General features: G+C 43.1%; 1 protein-coding gene and 1 long non-coding RNA gene across 2 annotated transcripts in view; one reads left to right on the forward strand and one right to left on the reverse strand.

Moving 5' to 3' along the window:
- Window positions 1–8,824: 8,824 nt before the first annotated feature.
- Window positions 8,825–10,499, reverse strand: LOC147366915 (uncharacterized). Its single transcript, XR_015169584.1, has 2 exons — window positions 10,296–10,499; window positions 8,825–9,346 (listed from the first exon to the last, which is right to left on the reverse strand). It is a non-coding gene; the product is annotated as an uncharacterized LOC147366915 (long non-coding RNA).
- Window positions 10,500–10,559: 60 nt separating this feature from the next.
- GLDC (glycine decarboxylase) overlaps window positions 10,560–21,554 on the forward strand; it is a 91,809-nt gene continuing 80,814 nt past the window's right edge. Inside the window, exons 1-2 of the mRNA XM_086415167.1 lie at window positions 10,560–11,087; window positions 11,629–11,707. Coding sequence (XP_086271293.1) covers window positions 10,833–11,087; window positions 11,629–11,707 — 334 coding nt within the window. The 5' untranslated portion in view covers window positions 10,560–10,832. The remainder of the gene's footprint in view (window positions 11,088–11,628; window positions 11,708–21,554) is intronic.

The raw sequence follows: 21,554 nt of genomic DNA on the forward strand, positions 1-21,554 counted from the left end.
TAACTTTGCATCTAAATCCATTGTCATTTCTGCTTCTCTCGGACAACAAAGCATCATGTGGTGGGGGCGGGGGTGGGGGTGGGGCCGGCACACAAAGCAAGCATCTCCTGGGATCCTGTGAGCCAGGCCTGCTTGGCTCTCTTACTGGGAATCTATCAGTAGAATGAATATGTCTTAATCCTATCTTAAGTAAAAGAGCCTGTGATTTCACAGCACAACATTAAGCCTGATACCACAATGTCAGCATTCACAGTGCCATTATCTAGACCTTGTTTAGATGACAAGAAATACTCCACAGGTTTCCTGTCACTTACGACCTCATCTGTCTCTGGTGGCTCAGAGGTTAAAGCATCTGCCTGCAATGTGGGAGACCCAGGTTGAGTCCCTGGGGGGAGACCCAGGTTCGAACCCTGGGTCGGGAAGATCCCCTGGAAAAGGAAATGACAACCCACTCCAGGATTCTCACCTGGAGAATCCCATGGACAGAGGAGCCTGGTAGGCTACAGTCCACGGGGTCACAAAGAGTTGGGCATGACTGAGAGACTTCACTTTCACTATATTGTCACCCTGCTTATTTAACTTATATGCAGAGTACATCATGAGAAACGATGGACTGGAAGAAACACAAGCTGGAATTAAGATTGCCGGGAGAAATATCAATAACCTCAGATATTCAGATGACACCACCCTTATGGCAGAAAGTGAAGAGGAACTAAAAAGCCTCTTGATGAAAGTGAAAGGGGAGAGTGAAAAAGTTGGCTTAAAGCTCAACATTCAGAAAATGAAGATCATGGCATCCGGTCCCATCACTTCATGGGAAATAGATGGGGAAACAGTGGAAACAGTGTCAGACTTTATTTTTTGGGGCTCCAAAATCACTGCAGATGGTGATCACAGCCATGAAATTAAAAGACGCTTACTCCTTGGAAGGAAAGTTATGACCAACTTAGACAGCATATTCAAAAGCAGAGACATTACTTTGCCAACAAAGTCCATCTAGTCAAGGCTATGGTTTTTCCAGTGGTCATGTATGGATGTGAGAGTTGGACTGTGAAGAAGGCTGAGCGCTGAAGAATTGATGCTTTTGAACTGTGGTGTTGGAGAAGACTCTTGAGAGTCCCTTGGACTGCAAGGAGATCCAACCAGTCCATTCTAAAGGAGATCAGCCCTGGGGTTTCTTTGGAGGCAATGATGCTGAAGCTGAAACTCCAGTATTTTGGCCACCTGATGCGAAGAGTTGACTCATTGGAAAAGACTCGGATGCTGGGAGGGATTGGGGGCAAGAGGAGAAGGGGACGACAGAGGATGAGATGGCTGGATGGCATCACCGACTCTATGGACGTGAGTCTGAGTGAACTCTGGGAGTTGGTGATGGACAGGGAGGCCTGGCATGCTGTGATTCATGGGGTCGCAAAGAGTCGGACACGACTGAGCGACTGAACTGAACTGAAATGAAACAGCAACCTCCTCCAAAATGGCTTAATCATACAGAAATGAACAAATAAAAGGAAATATCCAGTTCTAATGACATAATGTGGGAACCTGGACCGTCATGGTCACCTGAGAGCATCCATGTAGAAATAGAAAAGGAGTGCACTGCTTGGGCTTGAGGGGTTTACAGAGAAGCATCTGGGGAAATGCTCTAAAATGTTTCTTTTCCTCCTTTCATCCACCACATTATACTTTTCTCTCAAATCCATAGAAACCACAAAGCAGAATAAATGCAGTTCAGTTCAGTTCAGTCGCTCAGTCTGAATATCTGCATATCTGCATATCTGCATATCTGAGGTTATTGATATTTCTCCCGGCAATCTTGATTCCAGCTTGTGCTTCCTCCAGCCCAGCATTTCTCATGATGTACTCTGCATATAAGTTAAATAAGCAGGGTGACGATATACAGCCTTGACGTACTCCTTTTCCTATTTGGAACCAGTCTGTTGTTCCATGTCCAGTTCTAACTGTTGCTTCCTGACCTGCATATAGGTTTCTCAAGAGGCAAGTCAGGTGGTCTGGTATTCCCATCTCTTGAAGAATTTTCCACAGTTTATTGTGATCCACACAGTCAAAGGCTTTGGCATAGTCAATACAGCAGAAATAGATGTTTTTCTGGAACTCTCTTGCTTTTTCCATGATCCAGCAGGTGTTGGCAATTTGATCTCTGGTTCCTCTGCCTTTTCTAAAACCAGCTTGAACATCTGGAAGTTCGCAGTTCATGTATTGCTAAAGCCTGGCTTGGAGAATTTTGAGCATTACTTTACTAGTGTGTGAGATGAGTGCAATTGTGTGGTAGTTTGAGCATTCTTTGGCATTGCTTTCTTTGGGATTGGAATGAAAACTGACCTTTTCCAGTCCTGTGGCCACTGCTGAATTTTCCAAAGTTGCTGGCATATTGAGTGCAGCACTTTCACAGCATCATCTTTCAGGATTTGGAATAGCTCAACTGGAATTCCATCACCTCCACTAGCTTTGTTTGTAGTGATGCTTTTTAAGGCCCACTTGACTTCACATTTTAGGATGTCTGGCTGTAGGTCAGTGATCACACTATTGTAATTATCTTGCCGTGAAGCTCTTTTTTGTACAGTTCTTCTGTGTATTCTTGCCACCTCTTCTTAATATCTTCTGCTTCTGTTAGGTCTCTACCATTTCTGTCTTTTATCGAGCCCATCTTTGCCTGAAATGTTCCCTTGGTATCTCAATTTTCTTGAAGAGATCTCTAGTCTTTCCCAAATGTTGTTTTCCTCTATTTCTTTGCATTGATCACTGAGGAAGGCTTCCTATCTCTCCTTGCTATTCTTTGGAATTCTGCATTCAGATGCTTTTATCTTTCCTTTTCTTCTTTGCTTTTTGCTTCTCTTCTTTTCACAGCTCTTTGTAAGCCTCCCCAGACAGCCATTTTGCTTTTTGCATTTCTTTTCCATGGGGATGGTCTTGATCCCTCTCTCCTTTGCAATGTCATGAACCTCATTCCATAGTTCATCAGGCACTCTATCTATCAGATCTAGTCCCTTAAATCTATTTCTCACTTCCACTGTATAATCATAAGGGATTTGATTTAGGTCATACCTGAATGGTCTAGTGGTTTTCCCTACTTTCTTCAATTTAAGTCTGAATTTGGCAATAAGGAGTTCATGATCTGAGCCACAGTCAGCTCCCAGTCTTGTTTTTTGCTGACTGTATAGAGCTTCTCCATCTTTGGCTGCAAAGAATATAATCAATCTGATTTCGGTGTTGACCATCTGGTGATGTCCGTGTGTAGAGTCTTCTCTTGTGTTGTTGGAGGAGGGTGTTTGCTATGACCAGTGCGTTCTCTTGGCAAAACTCTATTAGCCTCTGCCCTGCTTCATTCTGTATTCCAAGGCCAAATCCTATTGTATGTGCAGCTCCAACTCTCAGAGTCCTGGGCTGATTCTCTTACCTTAGCTTGATAAACTAACACGATAATGGAAACTAATGAATGTGGCTGGGGGCGTTTACTATTCCTCTTTGCAAGGCCCGTCTCCCATACCAACACCTGTGGCCCCGAAGTGGGGTCAACCCATCCAGATACATGGCCTGATAATGTGGGGAAACGCTTTCCCAAAGAAAACCATCATATTCTTACCAGAAGCAGAAGAATAGTTCAGGTAGGAACTTCAGCTATTCACTGCAGTGATTAAAAGATCTTTTTTATTTACAAGACTTGATGGTGTTGTTCAGTCACTTGGTTGTGTCAGACTCTTTGCAACCCCATGGACTGCAGCACCCCAGGCTTTCCTGTCCTTGACCATCTCCCGGAGCTTGCTCAAACGCATGTCTATTGGGTCAGTGATGCCATCCAACCATCTCATCCTCTGTCGTCCCCTTTTCCTCCTGCCTTCAGTATTTCCCAGCATCAGGGTCTTTTCTAATGAGTTGGCTTTTCTCATCAGGTGGCCAAAGTATTGGAGCTTCAGTATCAGTCCTTCCAGTGACTAGTTGGGATTAATTTCCTTTAGGATCGACTGGTTTGATTTGTTTTGACTGGTTTGACAAGACTTGATATGCTAGTTTAATGACGAAGCCACCTCCTCCAACAGAGAGGACCTAGGACTTAGGACCAGAAGACTTGTATTCTAGCCCTGTTTCTACTGAAACAAATTATCTAACAGTCCACTCTTTGCCCTCACTGTGAACCAAAGGACTTAAATAAATCACTTGTTTATAAATCAACATTTGAAGTTCCCTGCCATTTTAAATGAGCTTCCCTGGTCTTGCTCCCGACCCTCACTATGCTCCAGGCATATCAGTCTTTTAGCTGCTTATTTATGGCTGTTCTTTCAACTTTTGAACCTTTGTCCATGCCATTCTCTCTTTGCCTGGAAAATGCCTTTCCCTCTACTTGTCATCTGATTTGATATTCAGATTTCAGTTTACATATCACTTCCTCAGCAAATCCTTCCTTGCATTGTCTATCTAAATTAGGTTGCCCTTGTCATATCTCTCAGAACACTTTTTTTTTTCTCTTTAGATTGATTACCAGAATTTGTGGTCTAAATAATATAACATGCACATACTAGGAGCAGTGTTCATCATCCCACCCTCCCTCCCTTTCCCTTCTCCATGTTAGGTCCATACGTTTGTTCTCTACATCTTTGTCTCTGCTTTGCAAATAAGTTCATCTGTACCATTCTTCCAGATTCCACATGTATGCATTAATATATGAGATTTTTCTCTCTCTGATTACTTTACTCTATATGACAGTCTCTAGGTACATCCATGTCTCTGCAAATGGCACAGTTTTGGTCCTTTTAATGACCAAGTAATTTTCCATTGTATATATGTACCACATCTTCTTTATGCATGCCTCTGTTGATGGATATTTAGGGTGCTTTGAAGCCTGGGCTATTACAGTAAATATTGCTGCAATAAACATTGGGGTGTATGTATATTGGAATTATGGTTTTCTCCAGGTGTATGACAAGCAGTGGGATTGCTGGGTCATATGGTAGTTCTAGTTTTAGTTTTTTAAGGAACCTACATTCTGTTCTCCATAGTGGATGTATCAATTTACAGTCCAATCAACAGTGCAAGAGAGTTCCCAATTCTCCATACCCTCTCCAGCATTTATTGTTTGCAGATTTTTTTTCTTAAATGATGGCTATTCTGACCAGTGTGGGGTGATACGTCATTGTAGTTTTGATTTGTATTTCTCTAAGAGATGGGAATACCAGACCACTTTACCTGTCTCCTGAGAAACCAGGGTGCAGTCCAAGAAGCAACAGTTAGAACCAGACACAGAACAATGGACTGGTTCCAAATTGGGAAAGGAGTATGTCAAGGCTATATACTATCATCCTGCTTATTTAATTTATATGCAGAGTATATCATGTGAAATGCCAGGCTGGATGAATCACAAGCTGGAATCAAGATTGCCAGGAGAAATATCAATAACCTCAGATGTGCAGATGACACCACCCTTATGGCCAAAAGCAAAGAAGAACTAAAGAGCCTCTTGATGAAGGTGAAAGAGGAGAGTAAAAAGCTGGCTTAAAACTCAACATTCAAAAAACCAAGATCTTGGCATTCAGTCCCATAACTTCATGGCAAATAGATGGGTAAACAGTGGCAACAGTGGCAGACTTTATTTTGGGGGGCTCCAAAATCACTGAAGATGGTGACTGCAGCCATGAAATTAAAACACACTTGCTGTTTGGAAGAAAAGCTATGACAAACCTAGATAGCATATTAAAAAGCTTAAATGTTACTTTGCTGACAAAGGTCCATCTAGTCAAAGCTATGGTTTTTCCAGTAGTCATGTATGGATGTGAGAGTTGAACTCTAAAGAAAGTTGAGTGCTGAAGAATTGATGCTTTTGAACTGTGGTGTTGGAGAAGACTCTTGAGAGTCCCTTGGACATCAAGGAGATCAGACTAGTCAATCCTAAAGGAAATCAACCTGAGTATTCATTGGAAGGACTGATGCTGAAGCTGAAGTTCCAATACTTTGGCCACCTGATGTGAGGAACTGACTCATTGGAAAAGACCTTGATGCTGGGAAAGATTGAGGGCAAGGGGAGAAGGGGATGACAGAGGATGAGATGGTTGGATGGCATCACCGACAATGGAGTTTGAGCAAACTCTGGGAGATAGTGAAGAACAGGAAGGTTGTTAGCATGCTGCAGTCCATGGGGTCGCAGAGTCAGACATGACTTAGTGACTGAACAATAATAATTAGTAATACTGAGCATCTTCTCAGGTGCTTCTTAGCCATCTGTATGTCCTCTTCAGAGAAATGTGTAGTTAGGTCTTCTGCCCATTTTTTGACTGTGTTTTTTTTTTTCTTTTTTTTTTGAGCTGCATGAGTTGTTTGTATATTTTGTAGGTTAATCCCTTGTCTGCTGCTTCATTTGCAAATATTTTCTCACATTCTACGGGTTGTCTTTTCATCTTGTTTATGGTTTCCTTTGCTGTGCAAAAGTTCTTAAGTTTAATTAGGTCCCATTTGTTTATCTTTGTTTTTATTTTCATTACTATAGGAAATGAGTCAAAAAAGATCTTGCTACAATTTATGTCAAAGAATGTTCTGCCTATATTTTCCTTTTAGAGTTTTATAGCAACTAGCCTCACATTTAGATTCATTTGGGTTTATTTCTTTTTTGGGGGGCGGTATTTTTGTGTATGGTGTTAGGGAGTATTCTAATTTCATTCTTTTACACGTAGTTATCCAGTTTTTCTTTTTTGGGCATGAAACTTGTGGGATCTTAATTCCCCAACCAGGGAATGAACCTAGGTCCTCAGCAGTGAAAGCATAGTGTCCTAATTACAGGACCACCAGGGAATTCCCTCTTCTAATGTCTTTGGATCCTTTCTTTTCTATTAAGCCAAGAAAGTTCTAGTATCTTAATGTAATTTAATGAAGGCCATAACTGAGTTCCTTGGTGGCTCAATGGTGAAAAAACAACAACAACAAAAAACCTGCCTACTAATGCAGGAGACTCAGGTTCGATCCTTGGGTCAGGAAGATCCCTTGGAGAAGAAAATGGCAACCCAGTCCAGTATTCTTGCCTGGGAAATCCCATGGACAGAGGAGCGTTGAGTGCTACCATCCCCGGGGTTGCAAAAGAGTTGGACATGACTTATCGACTAAACAACAACAATAATAATTTGAGCCTGGTTTTAGTCAACGAACTCAGCAGACCCTTAGAGCCACTCCTAACTGATTGAATTAATACACTAAACTCAGAATATCTAGTGCTGCAAACACACGAATAATTTCGATTTTATATTCCTTCTTCCTTGGTCTAGAACTCACCCCTACAGAGAAATCCTCCAACACTAATGTACTTTAGCAATGTCTTACAACTGTTTCCCTGCGTAAGTGTCTCCTCTGGTGTCAGACATCTTACTCACCTTCCTAGAGTATGTTGCAATCTGACTTTCCCTGTGGATCTAGAGGTAAAGAAGCATTGGCATACCTCTGTAAGGTTGATTTTTTAGTGAAGCCATTACAGAATCTTCAAGCAAGGGATGGGAAGGGAGGCAAGGAATCGCCAGCATCTCAAAGAGGGAAGAAGGGAGTGTTTCAGGTTGCAAAGGGGACTCAGTGGGATTTGAGGGTTTAAGATAATCAAATTCAATCCAAATTACCACGATGTCCCCATTCCAAGTCTTGGGATTTTAAATTAATCCCAAGCTTTCACATATGAGCCCTAATAAAGCTGTGAATTCAACTTTTATGATAATTTGGTAATCAGGAGGATCAAACAGTGAGTCTGATTTGTGGTGGCTCAGAGGGTAAAGTGTCTGCCTGCAACACGGGAGACCTGGGTTTGATCCCTGGGTCAGGAAGATCCCCTGGAGAAGGAAATGGCAACCCACTCCAGTACTCTTGCCTGGAGAATGTCATGGATGGAGGAGCCTGGTAGGCTACAGTCCACGGGGTTGCAAAGAGTTGGACACAACTGAGCAACTTCACTCACTTTCTCCCTGAAGCTACAGAAGTTATAGAGCTTGAAATTCTCTAGTTCTCTGAGAAGTCATTTCATTTTTTTAAATTAAAAACAATTTTTTAAAGTCTTCATTGAATTTGTTACAATATTGCTTCTGTTTTTTGGTTTTGTTTTTGGTATGATCCTAGCTCCCTGTCTAGGGATTGAACCTGCACCCTCTGCATTGGAAAGCGAAGTCTTAACCACTGGAACTGCCAGGGAAGTCCCTGATCTGTCATTTTGCTGGATAGACTCTCCATGGCATTCAGAAGCAGCTATCCCTCTCTATAGTCCTTGTTAAATCATTCCCACTGGAAGGGTCTAACCTAGCAACTATTTGGTCTAGCAAAGACTTGTCTTCAATAGGAAATTTATTCCCCACTGATATATATATTTTTAATTTATTTATTTTATTTTTGGCTATGCTGGCTCTTCGTCGCTGTGCGGGCTTTTCTCTAGTTTCAGCAGGGAGGGCCTACTCTCTGGTTGTGATGTGTGGGCTTCTCATTGCAGTGGCTTCTCTAGTTGCAGAGCATGGGCTCTAGGGCACTCAAGCTTCAGTAGTTTTGATTCCAGGGCTCTAGAGCGCTGCCTCAATAGTTGTGGCACAGGGGCTCAGCTGCTTTGCAGCATGTGGGATCTTCCTGGATCAGGCATGAAACCCATGTCTCCTGCATTGGCAGGCAGATTCTTTTATCAAAGCACCACCTGGGAAGCCCCAGACTGATAATTTAAATAACTTTCCATTTCTGCCTAAGACTATCATGATCTCATTCTCCAGTAGTGATAACATTATCATTGACTTCAAATAGAATTCAGCCAAATAGCTAATCCCTCTAAGCTTTAAGATTACTATCTTAAAACTACTTTTGGGCTCAGTTATAGTCTTTGTTAAAGTTTATTTAGGAAAACAAACAAAACACTCAAAATATTTCAAGCAATACCTGGCTTAAAGTATCAGGAATAGGTGGATATAGAATCACTGGAAGGACTGGAAAAGCAAGAGACAGGGTAGATAGAACACCATTATCTTCAGGTCAACCACTGAAGCTCTAGTCCAGGACAGCGAGAAACTTCTGCTGCTTCGTAGGTTGGAAAATCACAGAATGTTCCCATTGGCTTCCCTGGTGGCTCAGATGGTAAAGCGTCTGTGTACAATGCGGGAGACCTGGGTTCCATCCCTGGGTCCGGAAGATCTGCTGGAAATGGCAATCCACTCCAGTACTATTACCTGGAAAATCCCATGGATGGAGGAGCCTGGTAGGCTACAGTCCATGGGGTCACAAAGAGTCACTTTACTTTCACTTTTCCATTGGTTAACACAGCTGCCTTGCTGCACAAATGTGGATGGCTGGTAAGGAATCACTTCATGTCTGCTGCCATCCATACATCTCTCTGCTGCTGTCAGAAAAACAAGAAAATGGTTTCTACTTTTATTCCATTTTCCAATTCTCACACAAGTGTATCTTGTTGACAGAAGACTAACATCTAGAAGCCTGGAGCCAATCTGGGAATTATAGTTCTCTCGCTTCCAGCCCCTATGATCCATAGAGAATAGTCAGGAGTGGGGAATAAATGCACACTGCTTCTGTCTTATCCCATGGCAACTAGCACCAAGGATATCTCCCAACTTTTATGAAGGCTGTAATTTCAATTCCAAACTAGTGAAAAACTTCAGAGATATTCAGCCAGGCCTTCCTAGTTCATCACTCACCCCCTACCCTGCCTGCCACACACACACATTTTGCCTACAGTTTTCTGATTTCTAGTTTCCTGCCTCTCTGCCTACTCTCTGCGCCTGTGAGTTACAGAACCCAGGGTGTGCAGAATAAGACTGAAAGAGGAAGCTTAGAGGAGAAAGAGGACAGGTTCTGTTTTTCCCTAATCTTAGTACACCTAATGTTCTGTCCTTCACTCTTCCCCCTATTAGAGTTGGAATTCTGAAAGCTCATTCTGGTAAAAATCTCAAGAGATAGCTAGAGAGATTAGATTTCCAAAATATCCAGGTATAAATAATTTTTCAACTAAGGTGACAGTGCAAAATGTATACCTTTGTATTTTTTGCATTTTTTATATCACACACAGAAACACACAGCGCCCCCCGCCCCGCCGCGGTGGGAGGGAGCAGGGCGGGAAAGGGGGAAAGAGAAGAGTTCAAGGCTAGTGTTATGGTTGTAGTTTCAATGTACGATCTCTTTTTAAATACTATCCAGCTCTGTTAGATGCGGAGACCGAAGCTCAGAGGTTGGATAACTTGTTCATGATCCTACTACTATATAAGAACTCTCATCTGCGCATATTGGTTTCCACGAGGTATGACAGGGAGATACCCTAAAATTAACAGACTAACCAACTCTATGAGTTTGGCCTCCCTGTCGGAATCACCTTCCATTTCAGCTGAATCCCCCAGGCACTTCGCCTGTGGCCTCTGGCACCGAGCGCAGGGAGCTCTCGGTCCCTGCACCCACTAGAGATGGAGCAGGGGTAATTGAGGATGGAAGGCTCTGCGAGAAGAGCAGCAGGAGCCCGCGGAGGGCCTGAGGAGGGGGTAGGGAAAGGGGGCGGGGCAGGGCAGACCCTGCCCCGCCCTTCCGTTCACTCCCATTGGCCGTGCGTTCACTGGGCCTATCCCACTGCCCACCCCCAGAACGACGCTTAAAGTGTGCGAAGCAGGTGCTTCGAGAGGAGTAACAAGTTTGCGCGCCTGTCCGGAATCGGCGCGGCACCCATTCATTGCCTCTGAACATCCATCTGTCCCTTCGGTCATCCTTCGGGAAGGGGCTCCAGACACCTGGGAGCAGCCGCCACCCAGGGGACTACGACCAGAAAAAGAGCAGAAAGCCCGGCTGAGCCTCGCGGGCCCAGGCAGGGGACGGTGACGACCACCATGCAGACGTGCGCCAGGGCCTGGGGGCTGCGTCTGGGTTGCGGAGTCGGGGGCGGCCGCCGCCTGGCTGGAGGAGCTGGCCCCCGGTGGGCGCCGAGGGGCCGTGACAGAAGTAGCGGCGGCGGGGATAGCGGCGGGGCCGGGGCCTCGCGCCTCCTCGAGCGCCTTCTCCCCAGACACGACGACTTCGCTCGGAGACATATCGGCCCCGGGGACAAAGACCAGAAGGAGATGCTACAGGCCCTGGGGCTGGCGGTAAGGACCCCAACCCGGCTCTGCCGGGCCTCACCCCCGCCCCGCCTTCTGCCCTCAAGGCCTCCTGGCCCCCACCAGGAGCCCCGCTTCGCTTCGCTTGGGACCTGCACCCTGGTCCGGGGCTCTGGTGTGGAAGACAGCGCGCGTGCTCAGTCCGCGTTCCCCAGACTTCTCCCACCAGATTACTTTCTCCTCCACCAGCTCTTCGCGCCTCGAAATCGTGTATTTTACAACCTAGTTAGGCCCTGCTGATGAGCTCTAACTTCGCAAGAGAAGGACCTCCCGATTTATCCAATTATCTCCGATTGCCCACTGAAATCCAAGCCAGAGTGGCCGAATTACTACCCTAATTATTTTACCCCGCTCCGAGTGATTTTTGTTTGTTAAAGTTGTCCTTTTTAAGAAGAAACTCTTTTTAAAAATTAGACCATTTAAGTGAAGTCCCCACAAGCCTTTGTATATGCAAAATACAGAGGTGACTTTTAGCTCAGAAGCTCTTTCCTCTGCCTTCAGTGTTCACGAGCTTGAATTTTAATTTTAGAGCGTTGATGAACTGATCGAGAAGACCATCCCTGCCAGCATCCGCCTGAAGAGACCCTTGAAAATGGATGACCCTGTCTGTAAGTAACCGGGAGACTCCATTTGCTCTGGCCTGTTTGTTTTCTGTGGTCTCTGAAAGTCCATCTGTGGGTCAGGATTGCTCAGGAGGGAGAATGTTTATTAAGCTAAAACAGCGCTGGGTACCTACCGCACGGGGCGGGAGAGGGTGCAATATATTCGGCTCCCTGGAATAGTTCTCTGTCTCAGCGCTCCTCAAGGAGCCAGCAAACTTCCTGGGGCAGGGGCAGGGGTCGGGGTGGGGAAGGCAATGCACCAGCAAGTGCGGAGGATTCCCAACTCGCCAGGCACCTGTCCAGGTATGATTCTCCGATCCTTTGGCTTGGAAGATGTCCCCACTTCTCTGCAGATCGGGGTACTCAGAAGGGAGAAAAGACTGCCTACAGTCTTGAAATAGGAGAGTGACAAAAATGGGAGACCCAGACATCTGGCCTCCTACCCCAAGGTTATTTACATCACAGTAGCTTCCAATTGTTCCATCTCAGATCCAAATTTTATTATTTATACCCACTGAAGGGCACCATTTAAAGTCTGAATGATTTTTAAGAAATCTTAATTTACCCATAGACTCTCTTAGAATTTTATTTTATATTTTAAAATATTTTAATGGTCTCAAGATTATTTGACATCTATGACTGAGCAAGAATTCACACAACACACACAAAATTCAAGTGGGGAGGCAGAGCTGAAATTTTTTTTTTTTTAATAAACAGGAAAGTATTCTCCTGGTTTTGAATCATAATAATGCTATGTCTTCTGAGGTCAAGGGAAGAGAAGACAATTGGTTTGCTTTAGGTCTGGGGACAGAAAAGATATGTGGAAAGTAGGCTTTATTTTGTTTTCAAGTATACAACTTGAGTTATAAAGCAGGTCCAGCCCCCAGCTGACTAATGCTATAATTCAGGCTGTGCTGAGGGCTGCTCCCTTTATTGGTTTCAAATCTGAACCATTTCCCCTGATGGAAGGGACCTTGTTCATAGAAGAAAATATGAACTTTTTGTCCGCTTGAACTGATTGATACCTGGGGATGGCTGGAAGCCTTATCTATTTCAACTTTAGGAAATCAGAATCCTGATTCATTGGATGTGTAGTATAGTTATGTTTTTAAAGCAAGTCTTCAGTGAGTATTTTAACAAATAAATTTCTTCCTGAGTCTTTCAAAGTCACAAAATGTTTAGGTCAGCCCTTTTACTATATACTCTAAAATGTTCTTTGAGAGCATCAGAGTCTAGGAACCATGTCCAAGTTATCTAGCCTCTTGTAGTGTCACTGTTTGTTTCCAGCTGAATAATTTGAACCTTGGGAGATTCCATTTCTCCCCCTTCCTTTGGAAGCAGACTTCTGATAAGTAATTTATAATTTATGTGTAAACTTTAAACCCAGCTTCTGTGAAGTTTGGGGCTGCTTCCATCTGGTTAGACTGAAGTGACTCAGAAAATATTGCACTGGCAGGAGTCTCCCTTGCCCTGAAGTAGATTGGCTCTCCAACAAAGCTTGCTTCTTGGAAGTGAGCTGGGAGTGGGGATAGGGAGGATGGGGGTTCAGAATGCACCAGAAAGGCATCAGTGTTTTACTCTGCAATGGTTACTGAATGTGTTCCACGTGGGGAGGGCAAATTGGTGCAGGTAACCTCTAGTAGAAGCGTTTTCATTTACTCGTGGAGCATCGTGATCCAAACCTGGTTTCACACAAAAGCTGAGTGCCTGTGTTCTACCATAATCAGAGGAATCCTAGACCAAATATATGTTCACTGAGTAGAGAGAAAACTAAGAGCTAGTACATGTCTTAAATTCCTCATTGCTGAGTAAAAGAGGATTGTGAGAGCTGTAAGCAGTGTGGAGATACTTGGGTTCTTATTCATAACTTTATGATCTCAAACCATTATGTAGTACTTAGCATGTACTGGGCTCTTTTTAAAATGTTTTTCATATATTAATTTAATCCTTATTACAACCCTATGAGGTAACTATCATTATCAACTCTGACTTAAAATGAACATACCAGTCCTTCCCTAGTGGTCCAATGGTTAAGACTCTGCACTTCCAATGCAGGGATCTCTGGTCAGGGAACTAGGATCCCACATGTGTGTGGTGTGGCCCAAAATAAATACAAAAACCATGGCATACAGAGAGTAAGAATCATGCCCAAGGTCACCACTGGTAAGCAGTAGAGGCAGAATTCAACCCATACAGTGCAGGCCCTGTTCACACTCCAGTCCTCTTCATTGTCCCCTAAAGTAGAAAATCCTTGTCCTGACTCTTCCTCAGTATCCAGTTTACAGGTGTGCACAAGCCCAACACACTGGAAACACTCCACCAGCTACCCTAGTGGAAATGCCACAGTAGGCTGAGAGTCCAGGTCTGAGAACACTCAGGCCCACTGCCAGGGCGAGGGAAGGGGTAACAGAGGTGCAGGGTCAGAGCTGGGTGTTGAAGGATGAGTAGTAATGCTCTGTTGGATGAGGCCAGGGGAGACTGCTGTAGCCAGAGGGAACAGATTGTACAGGACAGAGTGGGCTGACAGAGTCAGGGAAGCATGGATGGTTCGGCTGTCATGCAGGAGGCTCCCCTCCGCCCTTGGACATGTAAGGAAGTGCCTTGAAAGAATGCCTTGATCTCAGCCTTGATCTTCACAGTAAGCCATACTTTAGAGAAACAAACAAAGCTACTTGTTCATCCCATTCAAGTGAACCCCACCCTCCACTGGCATACACAAAGGAAAAAAACTAGGATTTATGTCAATGGAAACATTCGTTTCTCCGGATGGTGCCATTATGAATGATTTTAGATTTCTTTTTATTCCTGTTTTTTCTAGATTTTCTACAGTAACTATGTATTTATTTTGCAATTAATACAAAACTTAAAATACTTTATGAATCACACCACTCACTTTCAGCTATGATATGTTTCTCTGTGTAATATTTTCAGTGAAGTCATATCAAGTGAACCAGACTGAAGTAGCCCATAACTTCACAGAAGCAGCAGGGTTTCAAGTTTACAGAAAATTGCACATTGCTTATTTTGAGCATGCTTATTAGGAAGAGAGAGGAGACACTAAACCCTTAGATGTTCAAGTTATTCGACCCGAACTGGGCAGCTGAGTTGTCAGAATGAGACTTTTGATGGACTTGTGACAACCTAATGTTCCAAGCAATATTGTTTAGAGTGATTTTGCAGTGAGCAAAGGGTGCAGTGTTGTGCAATGCAGCTGCAGGTGGCAACTCTGTCACCCAGGTGACCCACTCTTCTGAACTGACCCCAAGGACACTGGCAGGGCATCTGTTCTCCTGGCTGTGGACATCAGTTATCTTTCAGCTGGATTAAGTCTGTTGTCAGGTACAGCCTGCAGTCTGTGACAAATCTCTCCTTTGGCCATTTCTGGCTTCTTGAGATCCCAGCATATACAAATTATTATTTCATCTTTAGGATAATTCCAATGAATTCTTATACAACTGTGGAAATAAACAAAGACCAGCCAAATGAGAAAAGCAAAGGCTGTTTATTCTGAACTTGCTATAGAAGTCAGCCTTTTGTTTTACAGAGGAGTAGGAAGGCCTTCAGGGGCACCCTGGTGGCCTGAACAAGATGTAGGTAGGCCAACAAAAGCAAGTCTTCCATCTAAAGCAGGATTTTCCCTGTGATTGCTTAAGTCTGTTTGTTCAGCTTTGTCTGGTTGGTTCTAGATTGGAAGCAGGCACCAAGATTAGTGTAGTTGTCAGTTATTAATCAAGTCCTGGCTCTTTTGGGCTGATTGCTAGAGAAGTTATTGTTTATTTTCTGCCATTGTCGCTGGAGATAGCAAAAGACAGCTTTCTGCAAGTCTAGTCTGTAGCAAGCTGGCTCAAGGGTGGTTTATTGTGGATTAGGGGGTTGGTTTCCTGAGCAGGTTGCTGCAAGTGGTAGGTGAAAATGTTATAGTTATATATGGTCTGGCCATTGTCTGTTTGTATGTTTAGACTCTCATAGTAGTCTGTTGTCCTTATATTTTTGTCATTAATTCTTATGGGGCAGACCCCTACTGATCTGACTGAAAGCTTGTACAGTCAACCTATTGCCTAATTTTTAAGTGTTTATGACCATTTACTATTGGCAGGGCATTGCAAGGATAAATGTATGAATAAACATAATCACTATCTTCAGTGGGCTTACGTCTTACTGTGACTTGAGTTCAAAAGTTAAAATGTCCAAGATGTCATAAGAACTATGAATAAAATGCTGTAAATGTACAGAAATGATGTGAAATTAAATAGAAAAACTGGGATTTCTGAAAGCAGTGTAAAAAGTTGAAATATATCTTTTATAGATATCTCCTATATCTACAGAAACAATGATAATATCTTTATATTGACTATGTATTTTGTGTGTGTGTGTAAATATGTAATTATAAGAAGGAGAAAACTCAAAAAGGCAGTACCTTCAGTGAGAAAAATAAGATGGCAAAATTCAATGTGCTAGGCATGATTACAGAATATTTGAGTATTATTATAGTCTCATCTTTGATGGCATCTTAACAGAATAATTACACTGATGATTTCGGGGATTCTGGGATGTTTTTCAACACCACAAAGCAGTATTTCAATTCTCAGGGGACATCCTACAATTTAAATCACTTCTGACACTATCTACCTGCATACAGCATCAGACTTCACATATTAACCCCCCATGACTGCCCCCACTTCAGATGTCAATCACAAGTCAGGACTGTCACCTGTGCTTCTGACCTGTTGTGCTCAGTCCCTCAGTTATGTCCACCTCTTTGCAACCCCATCAACTGTAGCTCACCAGGCTCCTCTGTTCATGGAATTTTCCAGGCAAGAATATTGGAGCAGGTCACCATTTCCTCCTCCAGGGGATCTTCCCAACCCAGGGATTGAATGAGTCTCTTGCGTCTCCTGCATTGACAGGCAGATTCTTTACCACTGCAGCACTGACTAATGAGCTATGAGTTGGATCCCTTCCTCTGGTTCAATTAATTTGCTAGAGTGGCTCACGGAATACACAGAAATGTTTCCTTATGTTTACCAGTTTATTAAAAGGATGTTATAAGGGATACAGGTGAACACCTAAATGAAGAGATACATAGGATAGACAAGAGGAGCAGGGGGTGGCTGAGATGGTTAGATAGCATCACCAGTTCAATGAACATGAATTTGAGCAAACTCCAGGACAGAGTGAAGGACAGGGAAGCCTAGCATGCTGCAGTCTGTGGGGTTGGACATAACTTAGAGACTAAACTGCAACAACATAGGGTGGGGTCTGAAAGGGTCCCAAGCACAGGAGCTTTAGTCCCCATGGGTCTGGGGTGCATCCCTTTCCCAACACAGGAATGTAGTAGCCATTCTAGAAGCTCATCAAATCTGTTGTTTTTATAGAGCTTACTCTTCAGCCCTCTGCCCTTCCTACTTCTAGAGGTCAATGGGTGGCCCGGAGAGTTCCACCTTTCTAATCACTTGGCCTTTCTGCTGACCAGTCCCATCCTGAGGCTACTTAGGGACCCCACCCTCATCTATGACACCACCCTTATAGCAGAAAGTGAAGAACTAAAGAGCCTCTTCATGAAAGTAAAAGAGGAGAGTAAAAAGTTGGCTTAAAGCTCAACATTCACAAAACTAAGATCATGGCATCCAGTGCCATCACTTCATGGCAAATAGATGGGGAAACAATGGAAACAGTGAGAGACTTTACTTTTGGGGCTCCAAAATCACTGCAGATGGTGACTGCAGCCATGAAATTAAAAGATGTTTGTTCCTTGGAAGAAAAGCTGTGACCAATCTAGATAGCGTATTAAAAAGCAGAGATATTTCTTTGCCAACCAAGGTCCATCTAGTCAAAGCTTTGGTTTTTCCAGTAGTCATGTATGGATGTGAGAATTGGACTCTAAAGAAAGCTGAGCGCCGAAGAATTGATGTTTTTGAACTGTGGTGTTAGAGAAGACTCTTGAGAGTCCCTTGGACTGCAAGGAGATCCAACCAGTCCATCCTAAAGGAAATCAGTCCTGGATGTTCATTGGAAAGACTGATAGTGAAGCTGAAACTCCAATACTTTGGCCACCTGATGTGAAGAACTGACTCATTTGAAAAGACTCTGATGCTGGGAAAGATTGAAGGTGGGAGGAGAAGGGGACGACAGACGATGAGATGGTTGGATGGCATCACCAACTCGATGGACATGAGTTTTAACAAGCTCTGGGTGTTGGTGATGGACTGGGAAGCCTGGCGTGCTGCGGTCCATGTGGTCGCAAAAAGTCATACACAACTGAGAGACTGAACTGAACTGAACCTCATCTATTAGCAGATACTCAGGTATGCTCAGAAGGGCTTGTTATGAATAACACAAGATACTCCTGTCACTCAGGAAATACCAAACACAAAGACTAGTGATACTTTTTATTATATCAGATAATGTCAGACAAATATGTATGTGGTGGTGTGTCCAATAGAAGTGAAAAAGTGAAAATATTTAAAAGATGAATTCTACAATAAATTATAATCAGTGTTTTTCCCTTCCTTTTGAAATTAGAACACCAAGTGAGAAATCTCACTCTTTGTAAAGTATCATTTTAAGCATTAACATGTTTTGGACTATCAACCTAAATAAAGAGGTAAATTGAATAAAGAACCTAAATAAAGAGGTCAGAAAGCTCAAATTACCAGAAATTTGAGTTTATTTGGAAGTAGCAGAGGAATTACAGTTTGGGAGACACATGCTATAGAAGCTGCAAAGTTAGTTGAAGGTCTAGGGCAGGTTGTGTTTATGGGCAGGGAGCACAAAGAGAGGGCCATCCAGCTGGAACCCAGACAGTAAGTTTGTTGGCTTGATTATGGAGAGATTTTTGGTGGATGTTCATTGGTCTGAAGATAAGTCCCAGCCTTCTAGAAATCGGGTATTTACAGGAAATCAGTCTCTCAGTTCTCAAGTTCCATTCTTCTGAGGGAGCAGGTATGAGATTCTCCATTTTCATATCCTTAGATTCCATTTTGGATTGGAATCCTTTCACAGGACTTTCTTATTTTTTGACATACAAAGATACAAACATGCTGACATAAGGTGATGAGGCACCAAATAGGTCATGTGATTGAGACAAATAACTTAAAATATAAAACAGCCTTTCCCACTTGATCTTGGTAAAGGATCATGGAATCCAGCATCATCAAAGATTTTATATAAATGAAATTCTTTAACAATATTTTAAAGTATTGTCTCTTCTTTGGAAAAGTTGCTCTATTTCTTATCTCTTGCTTTATAAGAAATTACTACAAAACACTGGCTTAAAACAACAACAAACATTTATTATCCTCAGAGATTCTGAGGTTGGGAATCCAGAAGCAACTAAACCAGGGGGTTTTGGCTCTGAGTTACTCATGAGGTTGTGGTCCCACACTGGTGGATGCTCAACCAGAGCTATAGGAGCCAGTTCCAAGATGGCTCATTCACATGGCTGGCAAGTTGGTGCTAGCTGTCAGTGGGAGGCCCTGGTGCCTCCTCACACAGTTCAGTCCACATTCTGCTTGAGTGAGTGTCTTCACAGCATGGCAACTGGATTCATGCAGAGCCAGTGATTCAAGAGAGAAGGAAAGCCAGGCAGAAACTATCCTTTTTATAATCTCGTCTTGAAAGTCCTATAGTATCATTTATATCATATTCTGTTCATTAGAGTGAATCATTAAGATTGGTCCAAATTCAAGGGAAGGGGAATTAGTTTCCACCTTTTGAAGGGAGAAGTGTAAACAAGATTATAGACATGATTTTTAAAAATAGACATTCCTTTTCAGAGCAGTTTTAGGTTCACAGCAACATTGAGCAGAAAGTACAGAGAGGTCCTGTATAGCCCTTGCCTCCACATATGCGGAGACTCCATTGTCAACATCTTCCACCAGAATGGTACATTTGTTATAACAAGTGAACCTACAGAGACACATCATCATCACCCAGAGTCTATAGTTCATGTTAGGGTTCCCTCTTGGTGTTGTACATTCTGTGAAATTGAGCAAATGTATACTGACATGTAGCCACCGTTATAGTTAGCATAAAGGGTTTTTCAGTGCCCTAAAAATCTTCTGCAAACATATTTTTTAAACTACCACATTCATCTAAGTTAGCATATACTTAGTATTATAAATGATAATGAATCTTGCCTAACTTTAAAAAAATATTCAGTGCTATAAAAATGAAGTCAATTATACCATGTTTTAAATATGGCATTACTCTTGACTGTTAAAGTACATAGGGCCATTTGCTCATACCCTAAATCTCCCAGCCTAGTCCCCTTTGTTACCATTGGGTTATAAGCTACTGTCCCCAAATCTACATCTATGACCCTCTCCATCTACTTTCATTCCTCATTTATTGAGAAACTTCAATAGAAAATAAGATACTGCTTAGGCACTGAGAATGCAAGAGTCAGGAGGTAAAGGGTGATAAAGATATGATCCCTGACTGTAGGTTCAGATACTGAATAGCTCCTCAGTTCTACAAATAGGGTGAATGCTTGGGTTGAGGTTATGGCATGAACAGAAGGGTGAAAGTGTGGACACGTATGGTGAGTTAACTACGTATAGAATACTTAGCTGCCGAGACGTATAGAAAGCAAGGTATGGTGGGCCCAAAGCTGTGATAAAGGATTTGTTTTCCTGTACATAATGGGGAGACATTGACAGTTATGACAGAAGGAAGTATACATTCAAATTGTGTTTGGCCGAGTGCCTCTGAGATACAGGCAAGGAGACCAACTGGGAGCTTATTGGAGAGGTTAGAGGTGAAATTTAAAATGTGCGTTAGTTCAGGTCTACCAGGAAGCAGTCGCTACAAGGATATTAGATATGCAAAAGTGGGAGCAGGGGAAGACTGGGGAGCTTTTAGATTGTGATGCAGGTCTGACTCAGGTGGAGAAGGGGGATGAAAGGAGAATTGGGTAAGAAGAATCGGAGACTGCAACACAGATCTAAAAAATTTTGGTCAGTCTGCGTGGAGTCCTTGAGCCAAAGTCATCCACCAGAGGAGTCCCACATCTTTACAGAAGTGGGCCTGCATTCGTTCTACTGGGCTTAGTAAGTGGCTGGGAGTAGCCTGGGAAGTATGCTTTGGTACAAACATGGTGGTTGGCCCAGAGGGGCAGCAGGTTGGACTGCAGGTCAGTTTCTAGGCTGAGTGTCTTGGGGTGATGGTGATATTAACAGCATGAACAGGGAGAAGAGGAGGGTCCTGGAGGAAGACGAGACTGTGAATCTTGTTTGAGCAGAATTGAATTTGAGGTGTTGGTGGAATATGCATTTGAAGAAGCTGAAGCAGTAGTTGAAAATACAAGTCTAGAGCTCAAGAGAGAGACTAGAAATGGAGTTACAGATTTAGTGACTCTTCTGAATGAATTCATGAGAGTGAGCAAGATTTCCTAGTGATGGAGTATTGGGAAGAAAGTAGAAGCCATGACATGGGGAAATAAAGCATGGAAAAGGATGGATTGCAGAGTAGCCTGAGATGAAGTAATCCAAGAGGCCAAAGGATAAATCTTAAGTCAGGCCTTGTGGACTTAGTGTCAAATTCTGAACTTTTCTTAGGGATCAGAGAGAAGAAAGTCTACCTGATGACATTAGGACACTCTGTGGTGGGAGGAGTTTAGGGACTGCCTGTCTAATGATCTGAGTGAGAGACAGAAAGGGTGAGACTGAGTGATAGAAAAGTGAGAAAGTGACCATCTGAGTAGTGAGGAACCTAGATCACCTTGCATGGAAAACCTGCTGAGATTTTTTATAAGTTGTTTCTTTTTTTTTTTACTGTGTTGGGTCTTAGTTGCTGTCATGGGCTTTCTCTAATTGCAGAGGGAGGGGTCTACTCTAGTTGTGGTGCGTGGGCT

Source organism: Bos grunniens, chromosome 8, assembly GCF_055505025.1.
Source record: "Bos grunniens cultivar Pamir isolate PY7600 chromosome 8, Bosgru_T2T1.0, whole genome shotgun sequence".
Classification (NCBI taxonomy): domain Eukaryota; kingdom Metazoa; phylum Chordata; class Mammalia; order Artiodactyla; family Bovidae; genus Bos; species Bos grunniens.